Here is a 23,230-nt window from a genome sequence, read left to right on the forward strand (position 1 = left end):
TTACGCACGTCGCACTCGGAAATCCCGCACATAGAAAGTGCTCTACGTATAAGAGTATACGTACGCCACATGTTATGCACAAGAAAGGCCGGCTGGCAGCCCGAATTAGAAGTTGATTAGGCTGCGTTCACATAGAAGTATACTATTCGGGTATTCGGGCTCGTTTTTCGAGGGCACGCGAATAGCTTGAATCGAACGATAGGATTTCCTCACACCGGTTCACATAGGAGGGCACTATTCGAAAGTACGAATAGCTGCGAAAAGTATAGCAAAGTGGGAATCGAGCTTGTTCGATTTTCTTGCAGCGTATACCGTCTCTCGTTTATGAAATAATGACACTTTTGGTCTGGATTTGCCCTTTAGCAAAAATAAGCATGTAGACTGACATTCTGATGCAGTTTAGAAATTGTTAATAAGATTTGCTGGGATGTAGGAGGAAGAAATCCTCACTGCATGGGATGGTGAGTTGACGGTGCGGGTGATGGTGTATTCGGTGCCCGAATAGCGAATACCGAATAGCGAATAGCGAATAGCGAATACCGAATACATGTACTTCTATGCGAACGTAGCCTTACAGGATTGACAGCGCGTATAGTAGCGCGTGACGCACTTGTAACAACTGATTGAGTGCGCACTGCTAGTGTAAACATTGTGACGTCAGGCCGTGCATGATCGTAAAAAATAATGCACGCACACGTGACTCATGTCAGCGCTTCCGATTGGCTGCATTCTTGAACCAATTTTATAAATGCAATTATAGCTAGCTAGCTGCGCGCACACGTAACGTTGCAGTACCACCCTGCGCCTGGCCTGTGAATGCCAGCGCATGCAGCCAGCACGTAGCTTTGCTAGTGAAGTCGAGCGGCCGTGCAATAGTACCTGCGGAGCCGTGCAATAGTACCTTCGAGCCGTGCAATAGGCCCACGCCAGGGGCCTAATGCACGGCTGTCACTCTCAATGAGTTTGATAGGTATTTTCTATTGAATGTCATGTGACATGTTCTTGGCCAATCACAGTTCGACATCACTCTAAGGTGTTGTATAATATACAAATAATACTCAGGTGAGAGTGCGTTAGTGGAGATGTAGCGCACTCGAGGGTATTTATAATTGTGAAACATGCACGAGGCGAAGCTGAGTGCATGTTGCACTACATTGTAAATACCCGAGAGTGAGCTGCATCTCCACTAACGTCACGAACTCAAACCTGTGTATTATTTGATTTATAAAATGGGTCGAAAACTAACAGCATTTTTCATGTACCTTTGTGGGTCAATACCAGTCAGCTACATGTAGCACTCGTTCAAAAGTCAAGATGTCCGAAGATGTTCGTCCCAAACATTTACGCACGTCGCACTCGGAAATCCCGCACATGTTAAGTACTGTACGTATAAGCGTATACGTACGCCACATGTTATGCACAAGAAAAGTCGGCTGGCAGCCCGAACTAGAAGTTGTTTACAGGATTGACAGTGCTTAAAGTAGCGCGCGACGCACTTGTAACAACTGATTGAGTGTGCACTGCTAGTGTAAACATTCTGACGTCTGTGACTTTACGCTTTTTTGCACGGCCGTGCAATAGTAAGAAATCATGAACGCACACGTGACTCATTTCAGCGCTTCCAATTGGTTACATTCTCGAACCCACTTTATAATATACAAATGATGCACAGGATAGAGTGCGTTAGTGCGCACTCGAGGGTATTTACAATTGTGAAACATGCACAAGGGGAAGCCGAGTGCATGTTGCACTACATTGTAAATACCCGAGAGTGAGCTGCATCTCCACTAACGCCACGAAATAATCCGGTGCATCATTTGTTTTACAAAATGGGTCGAAAATTCGAAAACTAACAGCATTTTTCAGCGTTTTTCACGTACCTTTGTGGGTCAAGACGTCCGAAGATGTTCGTCCCAAACATTTACGCACGTCGCACTCGGAAATCCCGCACATATAAGTATGATGGGGGGTTGGGTTTCCGGACACTTAAGTTCCCGCATGAAAACTTACTTATTTTACATAGAATATGCACCCTTTACCTTAAAGACTTGATATAGACTCCTCATATAGGCCTACTAGACAACATACATGTACTCTGAAAACGGCGTGAGAATTAACCTGCTAAATCGTTGGATTTGCCCTTCAAAGTGACTCCATGTACGCGTCCGGTCCCACAACGCTTGGTCTACTGTACTGTACGTATAAGAGTATACGTACGCCACACATGTTATGCACAAGGGAAGAAAGGCCGGCCGGCCGGCAGCCCGAACTAGAAGTTGTTTACAGGATTGACAGCGCGTATGCATGCAATTCAAAGGAGCCGCCGCGCGCACAGACGATCGGCAATAGGATTTAACACGCAGTGCAATGGGACTAGAATAACCAAAGGACACGTGACTCATTTCAGCGCTTCCTATTGGCTACATTCTTGAATCCATTTTATAATAGAAACTACTGCACGCACTTTAGTGCGCGGATGCAAACCTCAAATACGCTTAGCCTGAACTCCCAAGTTCATTGACCCTACTTGCCAAAATATTTTTTAAAAAATCCTTCATAAATTCCCAAAAAATTCTCGGATCACTATATACCAAAATTTGATCATCTGTTACTTGTATCATTTTAAATCTTTCCTGCAAGTTTCATCCAAATCCGTTAACTACCTTTTGAGTTATTTTGCACAAGGACAAACACACAAACACATAAACCAACGGTAACGAAAAAATAACCTCCTCCTCCCTTGGCGGAGGTAATAATAATGTGTGTTCTTAGCAAAAACCGTTCGTAAAAGAGGTAAATGAAATTCGTTGGAACGTCGAGTGGGATACTCGTGAAATGATTGATTTCTTAGAAACATATAATCGAAAACGGACGGTAGTGAATTGTTGCTGTACATATACATAAATTGCCCAAAATCAAATAAAAACAAATCTTTCATTGTTAGCCGCTTATTAGAGGCAAATAACAAATTTGAGTGGGAGGGTATGGAAGGATAACAGATGACACAGAGAGCTTTCTTTTGTAGAAGGAACACTCTATCCAGTAGGTTCTGTTGAGTGTTGAGCGTTGAGTGATTACGTCATCACCTGATCTATAGTATGAATTATCATTGAGTGGTTTCAACTAATATCAGCGAGCTTTAGATCTGCGACGCGAACCCTGAGATAACGCAGCCTCCAGGGTTGGCCAAAGTTGTGATATAACAAATTCTTTATCTTTGAATTCGTTTAAGCGTAAGTTAATTTTTTTTTTTGTTGAACTCATATTAAGATATATACGATTCATTACTTAGCTGGTCTTTACAGCCTAAGGGTTCATCGTCAATCATTGATTTCATCATTGTGTATTTTTTACATTATCTTATTTGTATAAACTTTGCTCGGCTGATCGAGCTGAAACACCTCAATTCCCTCTTCTGATCCCGCTGTTCAGCACCTCAATTCCCTCTTCTGATCCCGATGTTCAGCGTGTTGGCTTTTCCTTTCATTTCCTTTTTCTTTCTCTCCTTTCTTTCCATTATTCTTTTGTGTTTTATTACTGTCATGGTATACCCTACTGTAAAGTCATGTGAAGTTGTTGTGTTTCTACTGTCTTGTTCTGTCCTGTCTTCTTCTCTCCTGTCTTTGTTTTAAAAAAGTTTAATGTATTCATAAGAATCCTTTGAGTGGTTCACAATTTACAAGCATGCTTTTCAGTGAACATTTTCCCTCCAAACATAACTTTGTATTTTGCCGATGTGCATGTATAATTTCGTATTTATTAACCATTATCTACCATGTAAAGTCGAATACATGCCAATGTTATGTCTTCTGATTCATTTCATGTTGTGTTTGACGAAAAAGAAAGAAGGAATGAAATAAATGAAATTAATGAATGAATGTAAACAGCTGTCTCGTGCACGCGCAAAACACTGTTTTTTGGCTTAATTAGCGTGGTCTTAGCGTTCGCGTCGTAGATATTAAGCTCGCTAATATCTCTTTAAGAAAAATAGTGCACCTCTACAGATTATTTATGAAGTTTCTAATATTTGTGACCCATTTTCGTAAAACTTGTACATTGTGCAGTAGGGCCTATGTGTGCTTGGTTGCAAATATGAGTATGATTAGGGGATGACGACTGCTTTATTCTCTTTTCAGATCTTATTTACCAGGGAAACAAACGTGATTGGGATTGTCATTCGGTCACGCGGAAAATGCACAAATACATATACCGTCATCGAGCAGTCTACCACCGGTTTGGGTTTTGCTAAGTCGAGCTGTGGTTCTCAGTCGTCGGTACGCCGATCACCCTGGCTATAGGCCTACTGTGTAGACAAGAGGAGTACACCTCTAACACCACTGAGTGAATATCGCGGGGGGGGGGGGGGGAGAGAAAAGCAGTTTGCAAGGCACCAATTTTACTGTATGCAGCATTAAAGGAAACCCAAACCCAAAGAGAAATGTGGGTTGAGTGAAGGCATCATCACCAGTAGAACATATCGGGGCGTCACCGGCTTTTTCCAAGGGGGGGGGGGGGGGGGGGTGCGTTCTGACACTTAATGTAACCTGCGAGATTTTTTTTTTTTCACTTTGATATATTGGTTCCTGTATCATCACGTATATGCATATACACTATACATTTATTCATCTATACATACATTGCTGGTGTCATACATATAGCCTTTACAATGTACACATAATTTGGGATGTGATATTGTGCGATCTGGTGCACACTTGGTAGAGTATTGTATTTCAAACATCATACTTAGAGACATTATCTTTGTATCTAATTTAGTACATTGATTGTATTGGATACGAATTGTCACAGGAAGTTTACATGTACTTTACGTATGGAACTGAAAATTAGCCATGGTTTAATTAAACACTTACTGCCATACATACACGCAGCGACACACACACACACACACACACACACACACACTGATACATACGGGGGGGGGCATTTTCACACCTGAAATTCAACGTTCTGGTGCATACTTCTCGTGAATTTAGTGGCATTTTTTCCAAGCAAAAGAAAAACAAACAAACAAAAAATAAACAAACAAAAACGCAACATCTCATCTCTTGCTTCACGTGAGCGACATCACTGTGTAGGCAGAGTGATACATGGGAGTTGACAGGGGGAGGGTGTTGGAGGGGTAGCCCCTTCCCACACGGCGGAGCTTTTGCATTTTTAGACTTGAAATAGAACGTTCTGATGCACACTTCTGTGGAATATTCCGAAAAACTGTCAGTCCCCAAATGTGTCGAGTCTTAATTTGGGGGTAAGAATCGAGCAGGGGATGAGGGAAGTTTTGAATATATTCTAATTCAAGTGACAGATCTATATCGAACATGCTTTTTGATGAAATATTCTGAAATTTGTCAATCCCTCAAGTTTGCTAGAAGTGTGTGGATGGAGACCTAACGGGGAGCGTGTGGGAGGGGTATCCCCTCCCACGCGACGGAGATTTTGCATTTTCAGAATTGAAATTCAACAATCCGTTGCACAATGAGTGAAATATTTGGACAGTCGTTTATCAAAATAGAAAGAAAATTTTCCTCAGTTCGAGAATTATAGGTGGACAAAATGACATCTTTGCCCCCTTGTCCTCCGGGATTGATGCTCCTGCAAACGAGGAAGCTTTTGCATTTTTAGAATTCGAATGAAAATAGCTCATAAAGACATTTGGAATTTGGGAAGTTCTCAATCCCCCTAGACTTTGAGTGTGCTAATAATATGAAGAGAGTTGCAAGAGGGAAAGGGTTAACTGAACCCCTCCAACCCGACGGAACTTTTGCATTTTTTTTTCTAAGTGAAGGGACAGATCTGGCTTACACTTTTGATGAAACATCAAATCTGTCAATCCGAGGTGTGTTAAGTGGAAAAATAGACCGAACGGGGGAGGGTGTGGGAAAGGGTATCTCCCTCCCACACGAGAGGGATTTTGCATTTTTAGAATTGAAATTCAGCAACCTTGTGCACACCTTGCAGGGGCGGATCCAGGAATTCTGTAAAGAGGGGGCGCAACTAATATTTCTGGTGCCACTTCCGGGTTTCATTTCATTTTTTTCTTTTTATTTCTTTTGTAGAACGAAAAATAAAGGGGGGCGTGCGCCGGTTGCGCCCCCCTCTGGATCTGCCACTGCCTTGGATGAAATATTTGGACAGTTTTCTTTCAAAAAAGCAAGAAAATCTTCTCATCTCGGGAATCATGTGCTTGCTCCCTCCAATATTTTTAGGGAGGCATTTTTTTTTTCAGTCAAAAAGTCGCCCGTGAGCTGAGGCTGAGGCTGAGGCTCGCTCTTGGGCTCGCATTCTCAATTTGGATTCGACAAAAATTAATTTTTCAGAAAACTACACATTCCATCAACTTGAAACTAGCATAGGAAAGGGTAGCGATTATTCCCACTGCTTTCTGAAAGCGGTTAGTCAAGTGCTCTTTCATTATGCTGGAAAAGTGAATTTTCGTGGAATTATCTTTATATTTTCTTTGTATTGTTGTCCACACATACGTCATGAATAGTATAGAGTCCTCATCCAGCGGTTTCAACACCAAAACCCCAAAATTCATAACTTTTGCATCGATCGTCCGATTTTCCTCAAACTTTCACTGTTGTGTTTTACTAATATTGCTAATTTCACTTAATCCAAATTTTTCTCTTTGGGTTTGGATTTTCTTTAATAGGGATGGAAGGGGGGGGTGTGAGTATCCTTGGACAAACACGATAGTTAGAAAGCTGTACGTTCCACCTGTAACAGGGCAATGACAATGAAATTCAAATAGCATTTAAGAAAATGAGAATAGAATTCAAATAGCTTTTCACTGTATGCTGCTATGTGGGACAAGTATCAATTGTAAATTGGCAATTATTGCCCAAAACAATAATAACAAAATAATGAGAAAGTAAAGAGCGCGTTATTGGTCTATTGTCACTTGCAAAGGGAGAATCACATTGAATTACACCTATTCACTGCACTTGGAACTTTGGAAGGATTTTTTGTAAACTAAAATACCTAACTCAGTTAAAATAATACAAAGCGACCTGAGCAAATAAAGAAAACAGATATACAATTTAACTCAGGTCCCATAGCCAAAATTGCGCGATAGAAACATACTGATAAAGTATACTACAACACAAGGACTCTATACACTTCCAACACCACTTTTCACTACTGCAACATGAACTGCGACAGACTAATGTGCGTCTTGAAATTCGACCTTTTTTTTAATACAACCGACAACCAGTATTTCTCATTGAAAGTGATGTCTCATTGTTTATTTTCCAGGTTCTTTCGTGTGGCAGCGGATCGAATTGGCCCAACGACACCGAGGTGGTTTACATGAGAAAATATCCCATATTGCTAGAAATATTTTATCTTAAGATCCAACGTTTTGTGGACTGCGTTAATGTGCAGTTTGAGGTGTTATATGTCGACGCATAGCATAAATACACCTTTGATCAATCAATTCCTCATGGACATCGAATTAAAAAAAGATCATAAGGATTATGATGAAATAGCATTTATAGGGAATGGCTAGTAGCTGATCAGTGGGAATCAGTGGGAATGCTGGGGGATGATTGTTCCAATCCTTGTGGGATTCATTTAAAAGTACATTATAATATATCTATTGTTGTGTGAAAGTTCTTTGCTTCAGAATGGTCTCATATTCGAGTAATGTGCAGTTTAATCGCCCCGTCACTGTACTGGCATGCTAACCTGGAAACATTAAACAATCATCTCCCAGCATTCCCACTGATTCCCACTCATCAGTTACTAGCCATCCCCTTTAAAGAATATTGCCAATCTGGTTGAAAAAAAATATCGGTAGTTTGTTAAAAATCAGAGGTAACTCACATAAAAAATGTCAGATAACACTATATTAAATGTGACCTAATAGAGTTTTTGTGATGAAACGCAAGTCCTTGAACTCTCCATTTCTTGTCATAGTATGTAATCTGAAGATATAGCAGTCTGCAAATATCACGTTTTCAGATCGTAGTTTGATAAAGCTTTTATGCCAGCGAAGGTATAATGGAATGAAATAATAACTTTAAACAAAAGTCAAGCGATGTCTAAGCATAATTATCTCAAACGTTAAACATATCTCAAAAGTTCAGCATGTCTTAAACGTCAAAGCATGCATCTTAGATCTGAAAAAAAAAATGAATATCTCAGCTATAAATGTCAAAGGTGACGGTTACCTGTTCGGCGTCCGTCGTGCAGCGTGCATTGTCGACCTTGCTTCGGGACGTCGTAGTAATGTGTTTGCTGGTTTGTTTGTTTTGGAACGTTCTGGACCCTTTTCATCAATTTAGTCAAGCTGACAAGTTGTCAGCGCTGACAATTTCAGCAAAATCCTTGGTTTTGATTGGCTGAGATGCTCTGGTCACTGACTGTTACTATGGTGATTGTCAGAGACTGACAACTTGTCAGCGCTGACTAACTTGATGAAACACCCCCCTGGTCTCCCTTCTAAAACCCATGGTCAGATGTTAACATGGTTAAGAAACTTTAAGAAGAGTCAAGGATGGGGGGGGGGGGGTGGTTTTTGACATCGCACCCGAAATTTCTTTTGAAGAGTTGATTTCTTTCTTCTTCTTCTTCTTCTTCTCTCTCTCTTCCTCATTGGACTCCTGAGAAATTTAAAAAGGAGAACTGGCCAATAAAGTGTCTTTTAGATAACAGGAAAATCAATATATTTTCCACTTATTCTAAAAAATTGATAAATTAGTATAATTGGATTGACTTGACGCTTGTATACTTGGAAATGTATGTATCCTGGACAAATATAATGATCTATTTGGCTGACACTTGATATTTAGAAAATGTACTATGTATCCTGGACAAAATGTTTTATTGGCTATAGGCATTTAAACACTTAAAAATAACGTAACATATTTCCAGGAAAAAATGTAGAAATTAGTGCAATCAGATATGTAATATGTGTACTGCATGGGGAAGTGTACGGTGGTTAATTAGATCTTATGTGATTGTTGTCAATCAATCATCAAAATTTGTTGTAAATATAGCTGTACTGGAACTTGTTCATTGTTATAGTATTCGTAATTGTACCATTACCTGCCATGTGTAAAGGATAGGACCATGGACTTGGTATCTATGCCAATAATCCTTCGTTTTGCTTTGTTTAGCAATAAAGACGTGATTACAACAAATAATGTCATGAGATTTTCCTTTTTGTTCGATATCTCTCGAGTTCTGAAATCCCATTTTGATCGCGCAGATACGCACACACACACAATCACACACACAAACACACACACACACACACATACACAGATATATTTACTCTGATATAATCGATAAGACAGATTTTTCGCCATCAACTACCATCTCCGATGTAATCTCTTCTGGTTCTTTCTCATCCCCCCTCGAGGCTCTTGCCTTCCATGTTCCTGCTACTACCATCACGATTCTACAAATCACTAGTCTTGTATCACGAATCCACCCGCATTACATTTCCATAGCTGTCTCTGACAGCATTTAGACTAAAATTTGCAATTTACGCCGCTTTCCATGGCGCCCTTCAGCGCTTTTATTGTTTCGTATGCATCTTAAGAACCTCATAAACTGCAGTGAAATCAAGGAAATGCAAGTCAAGATCTTTATGACGGAGAAGTTTATTGAATCGTCTCTATACCTGAATTGTGTGAATACACATTGAGGTCACGACAGACTATACGCCACTAAATGACGCCAGGCATTCTCGTGAAATTATTCAGATTCTTTTATTCTTTCACACAGTTCCCTGTTTTGTCGGTATTTCCTCCAGTAGGGGAAGGTATACCAATAAACTAATGAGGAAGGAAGCGACTTGCCAAAGGTAGAATTGGGAAAAGTTAATTCGTTTTGGGATTTATTTTCCTTTTTTTTTTGGCTTTTGAACAGACTGCATGGTGACACCAAACGTCAAGCTTTTTCCTACGGTAATTCATATGTTAAAAAGTATTGCCACAGAAAATAAAGAATCGTTTCTCGCCATGATTTTAGACTGGAAAAATAGAAAAAATACACAACAAATTATTTTCTTTCCTGGTAGTGCCTGGGACGACAGCTCTTTTATTTCCTTGGCATTCATACTGTATTGAAATGTGCGAAGTCTGATTAAAAAACCTGTTCGGGTAAATGCAAAGCGCTGGAGCAGTGCAGAGCAGACGCGCTGCCATCATTCAATAATAATCATGGACGTTGAATATCATAAGTTTAGGATGAAGTTGATTTGGCTTCTATAGATAGCTTTCCCGCAATGGAAAGAAAAGATAAGGACATAAACAACATGTCAAAGAAAAAAAAAGATATGCACCAACGCTTACCAACGCTACAAAGATGAAAAAAAAACCTACAGCAGCAAAAACATATTACGCCCAATATGACACTGATAAATGAACGAAACTCAATTCTACTTAGGTGTAAAAGCAGAAGGTAGTGCCAGAAAATGAAAGAGAAAGTGAGGAGTAAAGTCCTGAATGCAAAAGGACATAAAAAGATGAAATTTCTTATGATTAGGTTCAAGCGGAGAATGAATGTTTAGGACAAGTCCCTCTAGACGTCGTACTGTAACAAGTGATTGCCAATGGCGCGCACTGCAGCATGAATCTCTTCAATGGTTGGCTGAATCTGGTCTTCTGGAAGCAAAAAGCCGTAGTCCCCAGTGTCTCGCAGCTCCACCGTGTACGCGTACCTGGCGCCAAGTCCCCCGTCGGTGTCCTCACCTAGCGGATCAAAGTCGCCATATCCCCAGTCCTTGCTGGACCCGGCAGCTGGATCTACGAACGGATGTTCAAATGGCATTGGTCGTAACCGTTCATTCATAATACCTATCGCCACTTCACGGCATTTACTTTATAGTGCTTTCCCTTGTCCTTCGACACGAATTTGGTGCATTCTTTCCAATTCTTGCACCCGGCAGATGGGTGTAAGAAAAGCATATTTCAAAACAAAACAAACTGGAACCTCCCTTATCACACCGTTCGTTTAAAGAATATGCTCATCTCAAAGTTGTGTGATTCACAACACACATTACTGAAAATGCATAAAACGCGTTGTCTTCCAGAGTTGAATTAAAGCAGCAGAAAAGCTACAACAACAACAACAACAACAACAACAACAACAACAACAACAACAAAGCCTTTTTATATTTCAGGACTGATGTGCAACAAGTTGATTAACACTGTTTCTGAAACGCGTGAGTTTCCTCCTGCTTCTGCGAGGAAGTTTTTACTGGTGCGAGTCGTCTTGACGACGAATAAGGTTATAATCAAAAGCTCCACCGTCAGATGGCGTCAGACATTATTATTTTTTTTTTTCAATCATTGTCTTAATGTGTAATTGAAAAACAATTCTAACTGTACACGGTGTAGACAAACTCAGTCCATGGAGCTACTACACAATTTCGGCATGCTAGTTTTCGCTTCTATAAAAATTATGACAGTCGCTCTATTGTTTCTATCAGACAAAAATGGTACCCTATCATATTGATTGCTTTGCTGTTGGATTTTCTTTTTTTTTCATAAATCAAGTGCCAACAAAATCCTAAAAGTACTTCAGGTGTTTTACAAACTACGAATTCGTTGCTTTTGAAAACTTTACATTAGTTCACTATAGGTCTAACATTAGGTTATTTTGGAATCGTTTCATTTTTAAAAATCCCTGCTCAAGGTTCACTTTGGCATCATTTACATGTAGATGGTCACATTAACGCTGAAGTCAATATTTCCCTTCATGTATGTAAATTATTCGCACATTTCCGCCAGACATAAGTAGATAAAGGTAAAGTTTTGAGGTCAACGTAAATGATTATTATCACTCTTCAAATATCGAAAAACACTGAAAAGGACAAGACAAAATTAAGGGAAACCGCATCAACTACAACAAAATTACTATCATCGTCATCATCATTATCATCATCGACAAGGACAAAGACAAAAACACACGAATACTCACACGAAATGTCATTCCCTGCACCATACCGGTAGGTCATGCCGTGTACATCAAAGATAGCGGAAGACATACTTGCTGCCATGGCCATCTGTACAAAGTATCATGATTATGACGAGGCTGAAGTGAATGACTATTTCTTAAAAAAAAAAAACTAAACAAAACAAACAAAAACTTATACAGATTCATCGCATTGTACGAAAGCCAACAAAGTGTACTTCTATTTTATGTATTGTTTGCACTTCTACAAATTTCATAATATCCTCAAAGTTTCACACTGTCATTTTATAGCAGCCGTCGGGATTTCGTTTTTTGTTAAGTTACAAGGAGGAAAGGAGAGTCACGTGACCAGACAACGGATTCAATCTATTTATTCATTTTCTCTTTTGCCTGTGAGCGGTGAAAAAAACAACAACAATGAAGACATACACGTGCATACTTATACGCACACATTTTGGAGAAAGAGTTTTCGTCAAATATTTTTGTTTGCACAAAGAGTACTTCAAGGAAAGTCAAAAATGTGAGAGGAACGCACGTAATTTTTAACTTGATAACTGACAAAGAAAACGCCCATCAAGTTGAGGAATCGGCCATTTTCCCCCTTACTCATGATTCCTGATTATACTAGAAAATGGCTGCAATAGACCTTAAAGGCATACGATCGTCATCCCTTATGGCATACGTAAACTCCGAACGACCGAAGTTTGTGCATGCAATTGCGCAATGTCAGACTCGGTGCTATATCCATAAACGTGTGGGACAATACTGCCACTGAGACACGTGTGTGTGTGTGCGTGTGTGTGTACGCATCATACATAAACATTGTCACCGCGAGCTGCGGTGATTGGAAGAGAGAGGCCAGAAGGCGCGTGGCTCTTTTGGCCTCTCTTCATGCGCATGCGCACTGAGCTGAGAGTGTGCGTCCATTCGGAAGCTCTCGTGGCTCGCTCGGACAGCCGTTTTGGGTTAGGAGATTTGTAGCACAGAGCTCTTGTAGTCTAGCGTGTTGTTCGCTGACCCATTGAACCAGCGCTATTCTCATTCGGGGGTCACTACATTTGATACAGAATGGGGGAGGCAGCGTGTTGCGTTCGTCTCCGTGCCGTACAAACCACTCGCCACGATTGAGTGCCTTTAATACCACCCACAGATAGACTAACAATCTTTACCATGAGTAAGTGACGTCCAGAACCAATCGCAGAATTAATAAACAAATATCATAATTGTAAAAGAAGCAGTAACCACAATACACTGTTACAAAAGAAAGAAAGAAACAAACAAACATTGGAACCGTCGAAACAGACAGTCACCTGCGCATCGTAATCGTCTGTGCGATAGTTCGTTTCGGTGTACGACCACGGGGCGATGATAATTTGCGTGTAGCTGTGCCAATCGATGAAGAGCTTGAAGTCCTGGCCCTGGGCCTTTTTCTCCCTGAGGAAGTTGACCACCGCCCAGATCTCGACCTCCGACAGAGCATTTGATCCATGGTAGATGTCTGAACACGCCCAGGGACTCGTACCCACGCCTGGATGCAGCGGAAGAAAACGGGAATACCGTATACAGAGAGGATGACTGAAACAAGGGGCTATTATACAGGTAGATACATTCTCTGTATATCATGACTATGCCGTGAAGAAAGATGATTGATTACTTTGCCTTCAACGGAGGCCTGCATTTCGGGATTTCCGCAATTCGTTATTCCGAAAGTTCGTTATTTCGAAACACACAATTCCGAATGCGGTAGATGTTCGTTAAGCAGAAACAGAAAATGAAATAAAATGTATCCAGGGTTTGTTAAATCTGAACACTGTGGTGGCGTTACAGTGTATTCCGAAGGTTCTTTAGTCCAAAAATAAATCTTCGAATGAACGAACCCCCTTTTCATCTTTTTTTTTTTCAATTAAGGAAGGTTCGGAACAACGAACTTTATTTCATTTTCGGAATTGCAAACTAATTTGGAATAACGAGCCCTAGGAATAAAAAATTGTAAATCTGTATTTCACGATACTTTCTTCGGTGACTTTCTAGTGTTATGGCTCTTGTAACGGAATTTCTCATTATTTCTCCAACTGATAAGTTGTCTTGGCGCAAACAACTTGTTGGTCGAATTCTCGCTAAAATCAGAAGCCGAAAACGCATGGTGAGAGCAGAGGGGAAACGGCTAAAATTTGTTGAACACATGTTCGTTTACCTCCCCACTCGTAGGGCCAGTTTCGGTTACCATCGGTGCCAATGCAGGAGGATCTTTCATTAGGAGTGCGAGTTTTACGCCACAGTCGGTCCTGTCAATAATTCAAAATGAAAATGCACATAATCAACAATCCACATTGAAGCCTGCTTAATGACTATACAAACTGACTACAAACTACAAAGTGAGAGTGTGATGACAAATTATTATAACAGGTATACGTATGGTCATAATGACGCTGTAACGAATATTGAAGACTGAAATATAGTCACAAAGGTTTCAAATGGACCATGTCCCCTGCTCTAGAAAGTCATAGGGGTAACACGGTTTTCCATATTCCTTTAATTCTTGTAGAAGATTTTTGTTGTTGCATTGTTATTAAACTTTAATTGCTTCTATATTATGAGAAGTAAGTGCATGATTCGTGATGTGTTTCTGTTTGCAGCTTCACGTAAATGAATTAACTACTACGTTTTGACAGCAAAAATAGCTCTACGATCATAGCGAAAACAATGCCAAGAATTTTCCTGCTATATAGTACTGGCATCACGGTCGATGATCATAGGGCGGTAAGTTAGATCAGTCGGTAGCTCCTCACGATCCAAAGGACCCCGGTTCGATTCCCGGGATCGACCCACTGAGCAATGTTGTGTGTAATCATACCGTCCCCTCTGGTAGGAGGCAAAAGACTCTGCCCCTCGGATAAGACATAAAATGGGTGTCCCGTGTGTGAGAGAGTCACAACTAATGCACCTAAAAGATCTCACTTCATTTATTCATCACAAAGAGCAGGGTGTTTAACCCAGTGAAGTGGTCCCGCCATATATATCCAACTGGACCCCATGGAAGACCAGCTATTGCAGCTGAATATGGGCTATCCAGCCATCCTCTCAGATAGAAATAAAACAAACAAATATTTTGTCATTTTCCATTGTGTTGAACTCTGTAAAATGAGAAAAAAAATATCCGTCACAAGCTTTTTCTTCCGGTGTTTTATTCTGTGCCCATGTTTTGTTTTGTTTTTTTAATTTGTAAACAGTGAGGCAGGAACGAGAGCTAGTTGTGTACTCTCGAGATGCAAGAATGAGATGAAGATAATGGAAAGACGGGTCAAAGGTTACCTCCTCCCATGTGAATGCGTATCCATCGACGTTCAGCGACGGAACGATGTACCAGTCGATATTATCGAACATATCGACCACCAGCTGATCATTCGCTCTGTAGTCATCAATTAGCTGAGTGAAAGGGTATATGGCGTCAATCTAACAACATGAGTTATTTCAAGCATTTTCCCATTTTCAACCGACCCTATATAATCATCTATGAGAATTAACTCCTTTGATAAGAATGTAATATTAATCATTTAAAATTAATAATAAACACGATTCATACAAATCAACAGCAGTGCCGTATAGCGTATATAGAGTAATTTTTATCTTGTACATTGTATCATTTATTTACGCAGATACAATCTTATCTTTGTTTCATATGTTTTTCATATCCAAATAATACAAGATTATTACAAATAACGATGATTTGTACAAGCAGGTCTACACCAAATTTCTGATAGAATAGTAGGCCTACATTCCTATGCTACACATACTGCATGAGTTATACCCCAGCCCATTTAATGAACGATAGATGATTAATATGACTTCACTTCTAAAAATTAAAGCTTATTCTTATAGGTCATAATAGGCTATACCTTTTGTGTGAAGCCCATGACTGTGGCTGGAGAAATCCACTCCCTGGCGTGAATACCGCCCTCAAACCACACGGCAGGTGGGTTCTCTTCAGTACTTCCTGTGCCACGGATCTATGAAAGGAAGCGCACAGTGATTAGTACAAAACTAGTGAAAAGAGTATAGATATAATGTGATCTAGTTGTCGCATATATAGTTGGCCTCCACAGAAATAGCGTACTTTGGACATCACCCCCCCCCCCCCCACATCTCTATCTAGCTCTAACAAGAATTGAATTCACCATATCAAGTAACGTTTACATTTAATGTAAGTGACTGAAGAAGATATAAAAATTCGAGCCAGGAAAAAAGGACATTATAGAATTCTGTGTACAAGACGAGATACATTGTAGTTTGGATTTATTCTAAAACCGCAGCAACTACACTCTGCTTGATGTAAGTATAAAGGGTGTTTTAAAACAATGGCTCTTTGATGCTTTCCCGAGATCATATAATTACTTGTTCGTTGCCATAGCAACATGCTGGTGTACAGTCTGCTTGGTGTAAAGTGCGAGACGAAAAAAAGAAGATGTCACATGTAACAATGAAAGTGTTCATGTAGAGTCAATGCAGGTTCGGCGCGAATTAAAAGATGGTAGTGACCTTCAAATATTCTATGTAGACTTAATTTCCGTTTTCTTTGACATTTTTCCTACTTTTGACACTTTTAATATTGCCACTTAATGTCTCACTGTCAAGAGAATACTGCTTTCTAGATTGTCAAACATTCTCAATTTCTAATGGTTTCATCTTTTTTTTTTTTTTTTTTTTTTTTGGTCTCTGGGCTTTGTCAGACAACGTCAGATGGCTGTAAGTTCCAGAGAAAATGAAAAAAACCCTAGTAATTATTAGTCCTAGTTTTTCCTCCGTTGATCTCTGAAAATACCTTCTTTTTGAGCTCCCCTGTATCCTATTTAGCAGTTTACACAATACGAGTTTAGAATCATACCCTTGATCTCGAGATCATGTTATCTGTAAATGGATCACAATATCATACCATGGTCTGAATGTGATCTGTTAAGGACACTTGCCTGAATCATGCTTTCTTTTTCTGTTTTGATGATGGAACTAAACAAAACTATTGAAATGAATTGAATTGAATTGAATTGATTAATGTCTCAAACCAGTGGAATCTACAATATACATATATATATATATATATATATATATATATATATATATATATATAATTCTTCCGTTATTCTTCCGTCACACACAGATATATATATAATATATATATTATATATAATATATATATATATATATATATATGTATATATATATATAATATATATATACATTGTACATATATATCCTCACCTTGAATCCGTTGATTTCCCGTCCCTCGTAAGAATGCCCCAGCAGGAAAGGGGTGAGAATGTCACTATTCTCGGCAACTATATCAGTGACCCACTGTTGAATCTACGGATAATAGGAAGGCGATGGATGTTAAAATGATAATAATTCTTTGTTCTTTTTCTCCATTATGCTTCCTATTACTTTTAGACTTCAAAATGAGAATAGAATAATTTGGAAACATAAACAGACAAAAACAAAACACACAGGTGGTGGACACATATATTGTTTGGTGGTATTCCGTGCGATGCATTCAATTAAGACAGCAGAAAGAACGACTATGAACGCATATATTATTGTCACCACTTCATGTTTTTTTTTTCAGTGTCTATGTTTTTATTCTGATTTTTGTAATGTATGACAGTGTAGATATAAAACACAGCCCATCAGCCTTTTCAATCCAAACCAAGCGCTGAAACAGTAACAGATGGTTATGAGACAGTACCATTAGTACCTTGCTATATCCATCTTTCACCTTCTAGTGCTGTGTTGATATCAATGTTTATAATGGATCGGACCTGTTCTTGTCTGAGAAGGGCCCTGTAACCTTTCATCTCTAGAATTTTGGCTTTGAAATAACCGGTTGTAAAAAATAAGAAGAAATGAAAAACATACGAATGTATTCATAAAATATCCGGTCTACGATTACATGCTTTATTTTTTCTGGCTGCGTGGGAGTTCGTGTATCAAAGTATTTGTTTTGTTTCGTATAATAATGAGTTCTGGATTGTATTTTTTGATCCTTCCATCACTTGGAGATAACAATTATTGTGAACTTTTTATGACGAAATCAGAAAATATTAATGTCTTGGAAAGAAAAGAAAAGCGAAGAGTTTTCCTGCTCCATTTCGACATATTTGAACATCCTTTTACATTTGTTTCATCACTTTAATAGTGCATTTTGATGTCAGGTCACAATATATGGACTACAGTGGGTAAATAGCGGGAAAGCTTGCCTCGTCGTAAGTGTGGTACACGTAATAGTTAAAATCGTTGAGGGCAGTGCTGGGAGCACCCTTCTCCTCCCGCCTCTTGAGAATAGCAGACATGTGATTGGACACACTACTGCTGACGTCATCCATCATGACGTCAAAATTTAAATCCAAGTGCGACATCAGTTGACGAAGGTGACTTTGCCGGCTGGGCGATACCATTATATCAACGGGGTGGCCGGGTATCCGGGAAATGTCCGTCCAGAAATCGAGCTGCAGTAAGCGAAAAAAAAAAACCACCGTATTAAAAAAAAAAAAGATAGAGGGAGAAAAAAAAAAACACACGAAAATATGTGTAAATGCAGATCTAAAACACACAATCAAAAAGAACATAACAAGACGAAATCCAGAAAAAAAAGACTTACAACAGAAAACAAAATCATGACATGCTAGATATCTCCTCCGACTCTACGCCTTAAATATTCATGAATTTCCATTGTCATGATAATTAGAATAAAAACATATTTGAAAATATCTCAATATATGGTATAATGTAATGTAACATTGCATAATATTACATGATATGAAAATATATATGCAATATGATATAACATACCGTAATATATATATATATATATATATATATATATATATATATATAGTATTATATTCATATGCAAATCATTATGTTTGCATATCAACAATGCTGGTAACAAAGTAGCCACTTCAGTCTGATTACACTGCACGCGAACTTTTTTTCAGTGAGAAAGGCGAAAATGTTCTGCTGGGAAGTAGACACCTGCCACGGATCTACTAATTAGACCCCTTATCCAAGTAACATCTTTATCAGTTTGTCTAAGATGCTGAGTCTCACGCGGGAACTCTGCTGATTTTCTCACAATATTTGTAGAAGTCATCTCAAGACTGTGACTAAATACTGCCCATAGATTGGCGAAGATATTCAGCACACAACAGAGAAGTAACATAAAATGATAGAATGTTACATACGAAAACTCTTAAATTGACAGGTGACCAACTGCCCTATATACGTTACAGATCAAATCTCTATTATAGTTCTCTCGGGATAACTCATGGATGGAATTTTCCAGAGTTACTGCATGGGAAGACAAATGTTTACAAAATGGTGTAATATCATTTCCCGTCATGAAAAAAAAATGCAGGGCACTGCATTTTGTTGGATGTTATATCGAATTTATAACTAGAAGTCAATGACCCATGAGAGTTTACTACCAATGCGTCTACCATCGAGACCAGAAATAAAAGCGTCCTTTTTTTGGGGGGGGGGGGGGGGGGGTAACGCTGCTGCTTGTTAGTTTATCGTTTCTTTTTGTTGTTGTTGTTGTTGTTGTTTTTACTATAAATAAACAGATTGACCACTGTTAATACCTACATCATATCCGCTCTTCGATTGGAGGTCGACCAGCCATTCTGAGTGACCGTTGGATGTTGGCGTTATCCGCCACACCTGGTATCTGGTATTAGCAAGAGGATTAAGAACAGTTTGAAAAATTAACATTAAATGTGACAAAGAAAGACACAAATGCAAGGGTAAGTTGAAGGAGGGGGCGAGAGTCGGGGAGGAGGAAAGGATTCGAGAAAAAAGTATTATCGCTTTATGTCATTCTAAGCGGATGGGAAGGGTGTCACAGGGGGATGAGGAAATGGAAGAAGATGTTACGGATATTTTTCTCCGAGCCTTAAGCCTATGATATGAAGTATACAAACACGTTAAAGGGTTGGAAAACACAGATATATGTTCAGAATACGATAATTTATTCCATTTATCGAATACACTTACCCTTCATATTTCGCTGACGCGAAATAAACCACTGAAATAAGGAGAACGAGAAGGCACGTGTAGTCATTGCAGCGGAGCTGTGGTATCACTGATCTGTCTGAGTTCGAACACCCAAACTTTTAATCCAATCGTATCAGACATCAACGCTGTCGCGTGTGAAAACGAAAGGTGTCCGAACTTCGCACTTCGTTTGCTCGTAGTCTGGCTCCTATATTCTCAGTACTGTTTTCGTTAACGTGAACCATGATTGCGATGAAAAATTTTTATTGTTTGCTTTTTGTTGTTTTATGGGGCGGTGATAATGCCGCAAACTAATATTCTGTGGTGGAAAGACAACAAGTTTGCGTTAGTGTGTCTGTGACATTTTTGTGATAATGAAGTGCCGCGTTTGTTCTAGATGGCGACGAATTCTTTAAATATCGCGACAAGCAATCGCAGTTGATAGAAAGACTCGACCACAGTCTGAAGTATAGACTAGAGTATAGGCCAATATTGGCATTCGACGCAGAGATCAACTTTATCGTAACAAGTTTGATTATTACCACGACTTTCTTAGTCTTTCCGTGAAAACACATTCCAGTCATATTCCGTAACATAACATTACATTTCCAATTAACGCTTCCGATCTAGCTTCCATTCACTTTAAAGGGAATGTACAGTACTGGTTAAGGTGGGGATTCATGTTTTGAACATTCCTGAGTGAGATAATGAAAAGCCTCTCATGAAATATGAAAGAGCATGTAATTCTAAGAAGGATTTAACGTTTATTTGATGAAAATTGGTGTTTAAATGGCTGAGATATCCAAAAAAAAAGTGCTAATAATAAAAGGCGACATGCCACAACTTTATTAGGATCTCTTTGTTTCACCTTGTTTTTGGATATCTCAGCCATTTCGAAACCGATTTTCATCGAATAAACTTTTGATACCCCTTAGAACTGCATGCTCTTTGACATCTCATAGAGTGGTTTTTAAATATCTCGCAAAATGTTAAAAGCTAAATCCTCACCTCGACCAGAACTGTACACACCCTTCAACCACTCTCTGTATTCATCTCTTCCCTGTCTCTCTTCATTCTCTCTCCACGTCTCCCCCATCCCTCTGTCTTCTTTTCTCTCTCTCTCTCAACTCATTTGTCCTTATCCATCTCCCTCTTACCTTTGGGTTAAAAGTATTTTCAAAGTTGATAATACGCATTACCAATGGTTTTGCTCAGCACAAAATCATAATTATAAAATTTATTGTTTTGCTCAGCTCAGAATCAACATGGAATTCATCGTTATATACTTGCAAGTTGTCTTGAGAATGTATAGTCACGGCAGTTCTTATCTCATCTGAGGTATAGGTTTTAGTTTTTATTTCAGAGGATTTGAGTGACAAAATTACCGGTATTTGTGTATACAGTTGCAATACCCCAGAGCTAATATCATAGTCAATTGATAAAGATGTGCAAATCGCGTTGATATTGATGGAATGAAACTTAAAGGTTCGGTTTACCTTTGGGAACAGTGAATTGAAATATTTTCAAGCCTAAAATATAAGGAGATATCTGTATTTTTCTCAATAAACAGTAACTGTATATAGACGGTGTAGTCTGGAAACAAATTTATTACAACTATTGTCCACATTATTTTTTGTAAACTTAACAATACTTAACATCGATTTTACCACTTCAAATCTTTACAGTGGATGTTTCTATCCCTGACTCACATTTTAGAACTATTTTAAAGCACTAATGCTGGGATTTTGTTTCATCTGCAAATGGTAAATTATGCCTTTAAAGCATGAGGAGCGATACAGAATGCAGAGAGCTTGCTCCTTTTCCCCCAAGTAGATGTCGAAGATCAATTATTGTGACGTCACTACTGGATAAAGCCAAGCTCCCTGAGAATATGGTCACCCATCGCCCGCACGGCATTGTAGATCTCATTGTAGGACTCCTCGATCTGCCACTCGGGCAGCAGTTGGCCGTATTCGCCCGTGTCGCGGAGCTCGATGGTGTATGAGTACTTGGCTCCGATTCCGCCGTCCGTGTCCTCGCCGTAGGGTTCGAAGGCCCCGTAGCCGAAGTCCTTGCTGGACCCGGCAGCCGGATCTGATTGCGGGCGATACGGATATCGATGTAATCACGTCACAAATCATGTTTGCATGCTTTGATTTACATATTGAAATGCATCTCTTGGATTGATAGATGGACAGATAATTGATAGATAGATAGATAGATAGATAGACAAATAGATAGATAAATTAACATATTTACTGATATAATTGGTAGGATGAGAATTTTTTTGTAAATCAAATCTAATCAAAGCAGTAACAAAAGAAAATAAAGAGTATCAAATGCTATGTCATTTCATTAATTTCCTTTGGCATTTCATAATATCACGTTACTTCTTTTCGCTGTGCTTTAGTTTAATTAACAATTGGGTTTCATTCTCTTCTATTTTCGTTCATCTCGATGCTTTTTAATTTCACTCCCTTGAACTGTAAAGCATTAGAAAATGTTGTCCTTGTATCGATCAGCCCTTCACTCTATTGTAGTAAACACAAAGAACACTGAAGAATTAGAGAATGTTTGTGTCAGGACTTGAAACTAATTTCATCACTCTGTCTTGCCGAGGATAATCTTATTTTCATCACAGCATATCTTATTCAGACAACAACAAAAAAAATCACAGAAACACGAGGCTATATCTAGGACCGGTAGCCGATAAGACTTACACATTATCTCAGCTCCGGCTCCATAGGTGAACACCTTGTCGTTTGTGCTGAAAATGGCATCTGAAACCGCTTTCGCAAACGCCATCTATATCAGGGGGGGGGGGGGGGAGGGAGGGAGGGAGGGAGGAAGGGAGGGAGGGGTGGTATGGACACAATGATAACAACAGTTAGATCCATAATGATGAAACTTTATTCAGGAAAAGGCATGCGTACTTTCAGGTGTGTCGCATTACTGATGAACATCTCGAAATATGATAAAAAAGATATTCTTTTTAGTAATAATAGCGTTCTCTCCAAGAGACAAAGACCCCGTTTACAGTGTGAGGCTCGGCCGCGGCCGAGCCCGCCTTCATTTCAGTGTAAACGCGCAAAAGGCCAAATGCGGGGCCAAAATTATTGGGCGAGCATTTGGCCACGCTCTGGAGGTGGTCTCGGCCGCGGCTCGGCCGCGGCCGAGCCCGGCCTTTTCTCAGTGTAAACGCAAACTGGGCCAAATGCGCGGCCAAGTTTAGTCTGGCTTCCAAACCCTC

The 23,230-nt window shown here is 39.4% G+C and overlaps 1 protein-coding gene across 1 annotated transcript in view; it reads right to left on the reverse strand.

The window, feature by feature from the left end:
* Positions 1-2,495: 2,495 nt before the first annotated feature.
* Positions 2,496-23,230, reverse strand: part of LOC139712813 (uncharacterized) — a 30,017-nt gene continuing 9,282 nt past the window's right edge. Inside the window, exons 9-21 of the mRNA XM_071624605.1 lie at positions 22,701-22,785; positions 21,846-22,074; positions 19,981-20,073; positions 19,573-19,654; positions 18,186-18,434; positions 17,194-17,295; positions 15,837-15,947; positions 15,253-15,366; positions 14,135-14,225; positions 13,251-13,468; positions 11,947-12,031; positions 10,565-10,769; positions 2,496-2,523 (exon numbers count right to left, since the gene is read on the reverse strand). Coding sequence (XP_071480706.1) covers positions 2,496-2,523; positions 10,565-10,769; positions 11,947-12,031; positions 13,251-13,468; positions 14,135-14,225; positions 15,253-15,366; positions 15,837-15,947; positions 17,194-17,295; positions 18,186-18,434; positions 19,573-19,654; positions 19,981-20,073; positions 21,846-22,074; positions 22,701-22,785 — 1,692 coding nt within the window. The remainder of the gene's footprint in view (positions 2,524-10,564; positions 10,770-11,946; positions 12,032-13,250; positions 13,469-14,134; positions 14,226-15,252; positions 15,367-15,836; positions 15,948-17,193; positions 17,296-18,185; positions 18,435-19,572; positions 19,655-19,980; positions 20,074-21,845; positions 22,075-22,700; positions 22,786-23,230) is intronic.

The sequence above is a fragment of the Diadema antillarum genome, unplaced genomic scaffold (genome assembly GCF_040938485.1).
Source record: "Diadema antillarum isolate AM-2024a unplaced genomic scaffold, OU_Dant_1.0 seq00001860_RagTag, whole genome shotgun sequence".
Taxonomy (NCBI): domain Eukaryota; kingdom Metazoa; phylum Echinodermata; class Echinoidea; order Diadematoida; family Diadematidae; genus Diadema; species Diadema antillarum.